The following is a 12569-nucleotide window of genomic DNA, read 5'->3' as shown; positions in this document are numbered from 1 at the left end:
ATGTATTATATAATATTATTTATTTATATTTATTAAAAAATACTATTTTAATTTAAATATTTTTTTTTAGTTTTTTTTTCCTATTTTATTATTATTTTTTTTATATTTATATTGACCAATTAGCCCGCTCAAACAAATTTTAATATTATTATAATATTACTAAAGGAATATGTGCTAAAGTATTTCATATATAATACATAAGTATGTACATTTATACAAAAAATAAATATATTAATAATTTATGCAATTGTTGAATATAATAAAATATATTAAAAAAAAAATTCAACATTTCTAAACAAAGTATTTTTGTTTTTATTTTTAATATGATTTTGTGTAATCTAAAAATTAATCATTTTTCCACAACCTAGAGTATTTAGAATATTTATTTCACTGTTTTAACATTGAAACATTGCTATTCACAGTACTCTTATGAGGTCAATTTTACGCCAGAAAGAGAGTACTCAGCCATCTTCTGCCATTTGCAAGCTAGATTAATTATTTCTCTTTTTATAGAACTCCAGAATTTTATAATTGCATGAGTGGTCCAGGTACATTGCACAGAAGTCTTTTAAGTTACGGAAACAAAAGAGTGTTACAGAAATACAAATATAAGATAATGTGACGAAGCAATGTCTGCACTATACAATCAATGCATCAAAACTTCCTAATCAATATCTCTCTTTTGTGATTCCTCTTTTGCGAGATTACAAAAGGTGCGTGTTTTCCAATTTTGAGTTTTAACCATGAAAGTTAATGAAAAAAGTCACCCGAATCAATATGGATGACACCCTTACAATTCTATTATTGTGAATCCTAATTGGGAATATAACCGTTTGAACAACTATTCGCAGATGAAATTCGGTCTATTTAATTTGTTTCACTCAGTTCAAAAAATATCTAAACATCAAGTTCCTTTTTGTAACCAGCTTTATTCAAAATTTTATAATAATTAATATTTAATTAATACTGCTAAAATGACGTTCATCATATAAAGCTTATCTAAAATTATTCGTTGATAAACCGGCCAGAACAAAAAGAATTTTTACAAGCGAAGCATTTTCTCGCAGTTAAATGCATCGAAAATATAAAAATGTAATATATATTTATTTGTTTTTCATAATCTGGCATCTATTCATTAGAATTACTCTTAATATGTATCACCAATCGCTATTATTAAATAAACTAAGTCAAGAGAAGAACAAAAACTTTTAACATAATTTGCTACAGCAATTAAGTAATATTTATAAAAAGTCATATTATTATATGAATTGCCATACTAAATTAAATTATAAAATAAACCCTTTCACTGCACTCACATACGCAATCAGTGCTTTATTTCGTTCAAATGTTTTCATTTAAAATTTATTTGGTTTGTATTAGTTGGGTTGGGAGGATTCGCTGGTACCTATTTGTTGCTAGCAAATGAATTAGATTATTAAATACTATTATGTTGTTCAAGTATTTCAATATAAACTGAAAACAATTTCTGTCCTTTTAATGTAGATGTAGTTTAAAAAATTTGTTTAATATTTCATTTTTATTTTGTATGTCGAGATACGTACTTTATTTAGTTTGCCTGTGCCCACAAGAAATATCTATGACTAAAAAATGCATTAAACTTCAAACTCTGATACGAGGGCTGCTATATATATTTCTGGCCTAATAATGAAAAATGGTTTTATTGTTTTTCAAAGTATTTTCCAGCCTGATTTATATACGTTTGCATGCGCTCAAACCAATTGTCGAAGCATTTTTTTTACTGCGATTGAGACACCTCCAAAACATGGTTTTTGAACGGTTCAACAGCATCTTCTGGCGACGAAAATCGTTAGCACGCATTTTTTTCTTGATGTGCGGGAATAAAAAGAAGTCATTGGGTGCCAAGTCAGGGCTGTACGGCGGATGACCCATCAATTCGACGTTTTGGCCGGTCAAAAAGGCGCTGGTTTGAGCCGATGTGGGAGACCTCACGTTGTCATGGTGAACAATGATTCGTCTTTTTCTTCGAAGACTTCAGGCTAAAAAATTGTCCGTCCTTCGTTGCTCAAGTGGAACAGTCGCCACATGACCAGTTTTGCCGGAGAAACAGGCGACCATTTGCTTCGAAGTGCTTCTTCCATGAACAACTTTCGTTGGATTTGGCTCGTCTTCGAAGACCCACACGGTCGATTGTTGTTTTGTTTCGGGCTCACGAAAATGTTCGTCATACCCCTCGTATTATTGCAGTTTTTACCAACCTTAAAACTAACAGGTGGCAGATAGATATCACTAAACGAATTTTTCTTCTAATGCTGAACAAAAATATGTATGTTTAGTTATCTTGGTCTTAACTATGTTTTAAAAATATTTTGACAAATATGTCACACAGTATATGAAGGTTATAAAATGTTATATTAGTTATATATTTTATTTTATAATATATAAAGTATTGATATAATGTAATAGTAAAGTAAACTTTTTTATATCTTATGAGTTTTTGTCATTAAAAAAAATCAATTTTATAAAAGAGAAATTTTAAAATTATAAATACACATATCCGTATAAGGGTGAGTTGGATGTTGTAAGTGGCAGAGAAATCTTTTTTTAAAGCACAAACAAATTAATAAAATATGTATCAATGGAAGAGTAAATATACAATATTGAAAAACAAAAAAGATAAAAAATAATAATGTTGTGACGGAAAGACAACCAACTGTCGTGATGACCCTCAGTTTGTCGTTGTGTAGATTGGTTGGTCACATAGTACCTTAATTATTCTAAATTAAAAGTTTACTGAAGTGGACTCAACTGAACTGTATCGGTACGCTAATATGTGTATTGCTACTGTTCTATAAGCGCAAGTATAAAGTGTGTTTTGCTAGTGTATAAGGGATATTAGAATAACAGTCTGATGGCAATGATAAGTTGAAAGAATTTGTACTGTAGAAATGACAAACTTTTGTCAGACTAAAAATAAAAAAATAAACACATTTATTATTAGAAACGTTTCACAAGAAAAAAAATAAAGCATTGGTAAGATTTCTGTAGTATAGCTAGCTACAAAATCTTGAGAGGTGTTGGCACATTTAATATAAATCTGATGTAAAAAATATTGATACATTTTGAAAGAAAATTTGTTAATAAAAAAGAATTTCACTTGTATTTCACTAAGCAATACACTTCTTTAAGTTTTCATTAAACTGAACTTTATTTTTGATTAAATACTATTACCTCAACAATATTCAATAATATAACAGTATATATATTACAGTAAAATGATGTTTATTAATAAACTTATGATATATGATATACTAAAAATATTAAACAAACAAAAAATATAGAAACAATTAGCTTAAGCTTTGCCAAGTCTACAATATCATTTATACACATAGTTATGTTAGAAATCAATTTATATTTTATATATTTTTTAATTTCGGCAATAATTTTGGTGGGTGCTCAACAATGAATATACTTAATTTCTGGCTCTATTTATAAAAAGTTGATATGTAAAATTTCTTCCATGTATCTCAAAAACTGATAGCCTGATAACCTATTCGTAACCATACCGATTCGTATTATGTGAATTAAAAATATATAAAATTTTTGAGAACGACTAACACTCTTTCTTTGTTGTAATCAAAAGAATTGATATTCCCTGTATTATATTTTCACTATATTCTAAAGATCAGTGCGTTGTAATTATAATTAAATATTGTACATCGTTTCACCCATTATGAAAACAATGGAAAAAGCTTCATTCCAAAAAGTTGTCTTGTAATAAAGATGACTGAATCATAAATTGGCTTATATATATTAAATGGTAAAGATTGTTTTTTAAGTTTTTTGTATATTTACCAAGGACTCGTCCATGAAAAAATTATAAGGATTAGAGATTAAAATTGTTTGGAAATCATAACTATGAAGAATTAAAAGAATTGGTTTATTATGAATTATGAAAATACTCTGTAAAAATAATAACACAATTACAAAATTCGCAAAATAAAACTTGTTTATTAAACTTCAATAGAACTTCAAATAATTCGATTGCGAATTAACATATCACATGTTTGTTTTATAGACAATTTCCCTAAGTTAGGATCCTATATCTGTATATGGAGAGGTTTCGAAAAGTAGTGAACTACAACAAAAATTCTTTTTATATTATTTTAAATAATTGAATTTTTAGCTGATCAAAAATTCTCTATTAATTACCACAGTTTTTATTAAAGTAAAAATACTCACAACTGTCATATTGACGTTAAAATCAAATTTAATGTCATCCTATGGTTAAATCAATTTGATAATGGATACATATTAATTAATAATCGAGTTTAAAAATATAATCAAATTTAACTAATTTGTTACTTACTGTGAAGGAAAAAAATTTTAAATCAAATCCAAATAATATTAATAATTATAATAATGAACAATTATTAATTCTATAAGAGTTTTTATGTGTTTTTAAATAAAGAAAGTAGACATTATATTAATTTATATAATATTTATATAGACGTATATATAAATATAAGTGTATGTATGTAATACTTGATGAGTAAGTTTAATAAAGTTGTTAAATGTGACAGTGTATTTACGTATATTCCCTACTTTTGTTATCTTATATTCAAGCATGACCGAACTTACTTACTTTTACTTGTTTTATTGTTTTTTTTTTTGTTTTGTATTCATATTGTAGTTTCAATATAAAAGATATAACACATGTGCTATAGTTACTGAGAACGTTTGCTTAATGACTCACGCGGTGCTTTTTTCATATTGCTGTGGATAATGCGTAAAGTGGTAGTGGCAATGTCAATGTCCTTTGTTTTGTGAACTATCTATGCAATTTCAGCTCATAAAAAATATTTAAATGCTAAATATGTTTTTAAATTTTAAATACAATGCACATACAAGATTGTATATATCTGTCATATATAAATGTATTTTGTTATATATTATAATAAAGACTCATTTTTATATATTACAATAACAGTTAAATTTAGTTATTAAAAAGCTATAATTAAATAATTTAATTATATTCTATAGCTAGTTTATAGTTTCATTCTGATGTAAGACAGCAAGTGATTTGTTAAGAAACTTTCACAACAAATTACATAATAAACACTGATCCTGAAGTTCAATAAAATAGCGTTCAACTTTAACCCTTGGTACTTGCAGTTTAAATTTAACGAAATTTTATGAATATTTTCAAAATGACTACTGCTAAGGGCCACGTTATGTAAAGTTTCTCGGGCACGCCAAAATTGCCTTTCGGGTTATGCCGAAAATGCATAGTAAACTGTCACATCAGTATTGCCAATTCTGTATTTTTACAGTGTTTTGGTACTTTTTGGTTGTGCCTAAATTTAAAAAGGAAATATAGATATGCTCACTTTCAATTTGCCACCAAAAATAACCAGCAAGAAGAAACTCATTGAGGATATAATAATGTGAATTTATTATTATATTATCTTATAATAATTGTTAACAGTACTTACAAAATTATAGGCCTTTCCTAAAATCAGAAAGTGTAGTAATTAGATTATTAGCAGATAATAAAATAGGCTGTACTGAAATTGAGGTAATTTAATACTAAAAGACGTAAATTCTGAAAGTTATTATTAAACAACACTGCTTTGCCATATTGTTTTATCAATTTTTTTTTAACAACAATTTTACTCATGCCGTGCCCGAGACACTGTACGTAACATGGCCCTAATAGATATTGAGCTATGCTTGAAAAAGTTGTATGGTCAAACAAAAAACAAATAATTAAAAACTAAAATTTTATTAAAAGATCGCTACTTAAAAAAAAAAAAAATTGCTAGTAAGAAAATAGTTTCTAGTAAGAAAATGTTAAGCGAATGTTCACAGGAAATTTGAAAATTTATGTCAACTGTCAAAATTATTTATATAAATTTAAGATTATTGAAAGATGAGAACAGTAGTGCCTGCCAATACATTTCATTCAAATTTCAATAAATTACATAGTTTTCTTGCAGAGTTCTTAATAAAAAATATAAGTGTTGGAAAGAAAACACATCAAGAACATTAATCAAAAAAGTTGATATCAATAAATATGATGTGTCAAACGCATTATACGATTCACAGTATGATACATATTTCGGAAAACTATTAAAAATTAAAAATTTACTACTACTATATACCATTTGATCAAAAAAGAACGAGAAGTTGAAAAAAAAACACAAACATTCAATTTTTAATAATTTTCTTTATTATCGCCTTCAAAGTACTTTTCTCCCGCGGCAATACATGTATGCCAACGCTTGATCCAATTTTCTATACAAGTTTTATAGGTCGCCGAAGGTATGGCCTTTAGTTCACGCAGCGAATTCTCTTGTATGGCCTCTATGGTCTCAAAACGCGTTCCTCGCAATGGCAATTTGAGTCGAGGGAAGAGGAAAAAATGACACGGGGCCATATCTGGAAAGTACAGTGCTTGGTTGATGATATTGGTGGAGTTTTTGGCCAAAAACTGCGACACAACCAACGCTGTGTAAACCGGTGCGTTATCGTGGTGTAAAATCCATGAGTTTTCCTTCCATAAATTTGGCCTGTTTTTGCAAATGGCCTCACACAAACGGCGCTTAACAGCAAAATAATACTCCTTATTGACCGTCCGGAAGGAATTCATTGTGCACCACCTTGATTTTGAACCGACTTTGGCGTTCTCTTTTCGGTTTTGGTTCACCTTTGAAGCACCATTCGGTCGATTGTTGTTTGGTGGGCATATCAAATTCATAGACCCATGTCTCATCACCAGTTATGATGATTCGATGAATGTGAGGTCATCTCTTTGGCCACATCACAACGACGCTTTTTTTCAATGAAATTCAGCTAAAAATCGCCACACGAAAATTTATCGACTTCTTTGTATAGACGCCAAACAAAAACTAATCGTACGATATGCGTTAAACTTTGACAAAATATGTATAATAGTGTTGCCAGCGTGAAAATAAAAAAATTTACCGATTGGATAAGCCCGGGAATTCAAAAAAAGAACGAATAAGTTCTTTTTTGATCACAAGGTATACAGAGTCTTTTTTGAAATTTCAAACAAACCTGAAATTGATTGAAATTTTATAGAATACAACGTATTCTGAAAACTTCCAGAATTTTTAGAACAGTTTTTAGAAACCATAAATAAAAAAAATATATCAATGATACATAAGATACATTGAAATACGAGTACTAGTAAAATTATTATTATTTATTTGTAATTTTGTACCGTTTCAGCTCCCAGGAAATCCTACAAATTGTCAGAAATTTTATGAAATGCACTACGTTGCAAGGACATTTGTATGATTTCTTGTCAAAATTATAACTTTTCTAGCAAGTATATTATTAGTATGTTGAATTTGTCAGAATTGTCTACAAACTACTGTTATTTTTTTATTTTACAATTGCAGTGTATGGCTATTAGTTTAATAAATGAACTTTTTGGTTTTTATTATTTTCATAAATAAATGTATATAATGTATTGTATTGTAACTGTATATTTCTTATATATCTTATCAAAACTAATAAAGCTATGAATATTTTTAATATGAAAATTATTGACATAAAATCATAATTGTTGCTGCTAGCTAGCACTTTTATTCTTCAATGCTGTCCGTGTTTTCTTTTTAATATTTTTGGTGATATTAGCTAGTAATTTTGTTTGATTTTTGGTTTTAATGCTGGTTTTGTGATTAAGTTAGTATGTTTGTGTTTTGCTGATTTAAGTTAGCAGTTTTCCTTTTTAATTATTTTATTATAAGCTAACTGATGCATTATATGTTTGCGTGGGTATATTGAAGAGATTTCCTTCATAAATGATACGATTTTAAGTTAGAAGAGCAATCAAAAAGCAATTCATATAAAGTATGACATTTTCAATGTAATTTTTCGAAGAAATATGTACACAATTATTTTTTCTGATCGTAAGAAAAATTGTATTCGAACGTTTAGTTCTTTTGAGTTTTAGAAAACAAGACCGATTATAAATAAATTTAGTTTTGAAAGTAGAATACAATTTATGGTACAATAACATTTGCGATAAAATTCAAATATTGTATATGACGTTATAGTAAATATCTTAATTATCGGTTAAGACGAGAAGTGTTAACACAATAGATCATCTGAATTTACAATTTTCTTTATTGAAAGTATTGCCAAGTACCCAAAGCTTAGAATGTCTAAAAACTATTAAGCAATATAGATCTTCACCCAAGAATTCTTTAGCTCCGCTTAGAAAAAAATTTGCAGATAACCGGTCTATCATACTTTAAAACCAAAAAAGTTTAACAATATAAGTGATGTAAATAAATTGCCAGGTTTTCACAGTGACAATCAAATAAGGCTCTCCAAGACGAAGGATTAAAGGTGCCATTAAAGGTCACAATTTAAAATGTAAGAAGGAAAAGAAGGAACATTTTTTTTGAATATTGCACTATATATTCGAAATCAAATCATTACATAATAATGAAGTAAAGTAAAGTGATTATGCCATCGTGCACGTATTAAATTCTCATGTAAATGGGTTTTAAATTTCTAATAATTTATTTGCAGTTATTTAGAGTTTTTAGAGGTTTTTCTCGTTTTTTTTGTGCTAATAAAATTTGTACAGATACTCACTCGTACTTCTTGTGAAACAATTATAACCAACGATAAAATCGAAATTATTTATGAGAGTTACAGTCGTGATATTATATAATAATAATATTCAACCCTTTCCGTATGGTTTTTTGCACTTTAGCGCACATATTTGCCCATTTGAGAAATAAACAAGGGAGTTTAAATAAGAAACTTATTAATTTTATACCGTATATGTGCTTTTCGTTCCATTGTCCTTGCATTTAGCTTTATTTACATATTGAAGCTTCATTGCTTAGTGTTATAGATGCGATAACTATCAAACTCTATAGGATATATTTATAGTTTGCGTGTTTTTTCACTCACATTGTACATAGCCCTTATTAGACTGACACTCTCTTAGCTCTTAAATCTAACCATATTATGGGTACAAATGCATATTTCGTTTCTAAAATTTGATTAGAAAAATACAATACAGTTCAAAATATTTAAAAATGCTGGAATAAATAATTTAAAACTTTGTTACTATTATAAAACGTATCTTTTTTAGTAATAATTAATTTTATTTTAAAAAAGCGCTTTATCCGATAATATTCTGCTGATTTGTCTATGATACATTGTGACCGAAAGGTTTTCGGAGGTTCTCATTTAAAATTCGCGCGCTGTATATTTTTCGATATTTTAAGTTTATGTAGTTTGGCAGCACTGTCCTTAATTACTATGCCAAAAATGAGCGCGATCTGTCAGACAGTTCGTTTACGGCAGCTGTTGAAACCAGTTCCCCTCAGTAGTGCGTTGCGAAAAAAACAATGGAAAAAAATATTGAACAAAGAGTTTGCATCAAATTTTGTGTTTCGAACGAAATTTCGTGTGCAGAATCGTTGCGAATGCTACAAAAGGCTTATGGGGAATCAGTTTTATCGAAAACTCAAGTTTATGAGTGGTACAAAGCCTTTCAGGACGGTCGTACGACCGTCGAAGACATGCCGCGTTCTGGACGACCTTCGACCTCTACCACCGACGAAAACATTGAAAAGGCAAAGGAAATCGTGTTCCAAAATCCTCATGTGAGTGTTAGAGAGATAGCACGAGAGCTAGGCATCGGTCGTGAGATGGCTCGTTTGATTTTGGTGGACAATTTGTGTATGCGACGTGTCAACGCTCGGCTTGTTCCGATTCACCTCAATTTGTTCAACATTATCAACGATTTTAAGGCCAAACATTCAATAAATACCATCGAACAGCCACCGTATTCACCTGATCTTGCACCGTGTGACTTTTTCCTGTTTCCCAAACTCAAATTACCACTCAGAGGAACGCGTTTTGAATCCATAGAAGACGTAAAACAGAATTCGCAGAGGGAACTCAAAGCCATACCGGAAAGCGCCTATAAAAAATGTTTTGATGATTGGAAGAAACGTTGGCATTTGTGTATCGCTTCTAATGGAGCATATTTTGAAGGATATAAAATAAATATTGATGAAGATTAAGAATTTTGCGTTTTATTTATTTATGACCGGAAACTTTTCGGTCACAATGTATATAGACAAATCAGCATAAGAATTACGTATTTCTCAAAAACTTACTCTTTGACTATGAGTTGTTGCAACGATTAATTCTAAAGTATCTTCTTCCATATTGTATTCTCTTCTGTGAACAATATATAATGAACTTAAACTATGTGGCAGCTTCAAAGACTATAAGGACATATGCTTATATGTTGTGATAATAACCAAAAACTCCAGACAAAACCAAAATCTATGTTTGCATTTTTGTGTAATGAAAATTATTTAAATCCTTACACATAACAATAACTCTAATGGAAACAGACGATTTTATTTAAAAGGAATTACAAATTCCTAAGACTAAAAAAACAATTTGTTCACACAGTTGCATCAAATTGTTTTTTCAGATGAGAACAAATTTATCTAAAGAGTCTACAGGAAAATAGTTGCACCTCGTGAACTGACTACAAATCGACTGTAGTGTTATGGTGAGGAGAAGTGTTGGCGCTGATACCAACATGTGTTTGTTGGTGAAAATGTAATGCTTTAATACAAACAATCTTCCCACTTTTTAACCACCTCTATGGAGTACTTCTAAGGGAGCATTTCAACATAAGTATCGGCAATTTGATCACAGTTAAACTGGGCTCAATATTCACTTGATTTAAATATTCTTTAAAAATTTCTGGTGTGAAGATATAGACAATAGACAATCTTTAATTTTATCTGACATTTTTTACTTCATTGAACTTGTTTATATATTTAAATGAAATCACAAATTTTTAATTATTTTTCATATATAAATACGTCAAATGATAATTAAACTTCTGCGCTATAATAAATAATATATTTGTATATACGTTTAAAATAGCTACTATTTGAATTAATATTTATATTTTAATAAATGTAATAGAGTACACAATTTATACAATATTATATTACTTTTGAAATGAAATAATTTTAAAATAAAACAAATATTTTTTACTTGTTTTTAGTGCCGGCGGCCAGCAAGCTGCAGCATCAGCTGGCGCTGGAGGTGGTGGGGTGGCAGCTGTAAAAAATACAACAAGTACCTCCAGTATGTATAACGCCCGCCAATCCGTAACCAACTCTGCGGGTGTACTTATGGTCGGACCAAATTTCCGCGTTGGTAAAAAAATTGGCTGTGGTAATTTCGGAGAATTGCGTTTAGGTATGTTCACCATGTAATATATTATTTAATTTATTTAACATTAATCTGATTTTTTCAATCTAAAATGGAAAATTCTTTAAAAAAAATTAAAATATTTATTTTTCTAAAAATTTTTTAATTTTCTTTATAATTTTATAATATATAAATAACTTATAATTTCGGTAGCGATTCTCCTGCCGATTTCAATATAAAACCCTATAAACAAACAATTTTTAATACTTTATTATCGTGACTTACGTATGCTTTTAAATATATACTTTACAAGACAAGATGAAAATTGATAGTAGCGATTTTACATAAATTTAGGAGGTTATCATATTCTCTCCAGCAAAGTTATAGATTTTTTAGTTATAACCTAACCTCATCTAACATAAGCCCTCCTGATTTAATTACTGTCAAGTTAGGTAATCCTGGAAAAGTAAAAAAAAATATAGCCTGCTATGTAAACGGAACAAAGCGTTTATATTTGAATTGAGTGAATAGTCAACATACGTGAGAAACTTAGGTGCCAACGAAAAAAAAAAGAAAAAAATTTAGAAAAGGACATTCGCAAGTGAAATAAAAGTACAAACTTCCGTACTTCGAAGTACCATTTTCAAAGAAAAGGATCGTCTTATGAAGACTTCGAGTTAAAGAAAATTTTTGTAATTGTATATAATTTGTTCTCTAAACCTTTTGCACTCTATTTAGTTCGAGTAACAAATGTTTTAGTTATGGAAGTTTGACTATATTACAAATTTGGATATGTTCGGAGCAAATAATGTAGATGGTTTATTAACTAATTTACTTCCCGATATTTTAACATACACTGAAATGCAACCATGTTAATACTGCTTAACTTTTCTAAATAGTGTGCGAATGTCTTAGGTAGGTAGGTAGTGAGTTATTTATGATCGAGTTAATAGAGAAGGGAACATATTTTTATAAGCTTTAATTTTGTTTCTGTAATTCTCAGCAGTTTGCTGGATTCCACTGTAAACAAATTCTTAAAAAGTTGGTAATTTTTGATGCAATCTACATTCGGAGATGCAAATTTTTATTTTATCGATAGAATAACTGACAGATTCTTACATCTATACGTGCTTTTATATATAGTAATACGTATGAATAGAATTATTCTTGCTTTAGAACAATTTGTATGCACTCTCAAAAAAGTCTTGATTTAAATTTACACGAAGTTTCTTCTTCCATTTGTTATTTGAATTATCATCCCAATAATGGTTTGAAAAGGTTTAAAGAAATAAATGCAATATATTAATTGGTATTTTATCATTAAATCTTTTAACAGGTCGTCGTATGTG

At 28.9% G+C, this 12569-nt stretch overlaps 1 protein-coding gene across 12 annotated transcripts in view; it reads left to right on the top strand.

The window, feature by feature from the left end:
* Window positions 1-12569, top strand: part of LOC119685997 (casein kinase I) — a 48846-nt gene that overhangs the window by 14766 nt on the left and 21511 nt on the right. For all 12 annotated transcript variants that reach the window (XM_038100438.1, XM_038100437.1, XM_038100431.1 and 9 more), the window contains exon 2: window positions 11072-11268. In XM_038100438.1, the coding sequence (XP_037956366.1) occupies window positions 11072-11268 (197 nt within the window). The remainder of the gene's footprint in view (window positions 1-11071; window positions 11269-12569) is intronic.

The sequence above is a fragment of the Teleopsis dalmanni genome, chromosome 2 (assembly GCF_002237135.1).
Source record: "Teleopsis dalmanni isolate 2A chromosome 2, ASM223713v2, whole genome shotgun sequence".
NCBI lineage: Eukaryota > Metazoa > Arthropoda > Insecta > Diptera > Diopsidae > Teleopsis > Teleopsis dalmanni.
The sequence above is the reverse complement of the archived record's forward strand: the minus strand, read 5'-3'. Positions and strand labels throughout refer to the sequence as shown.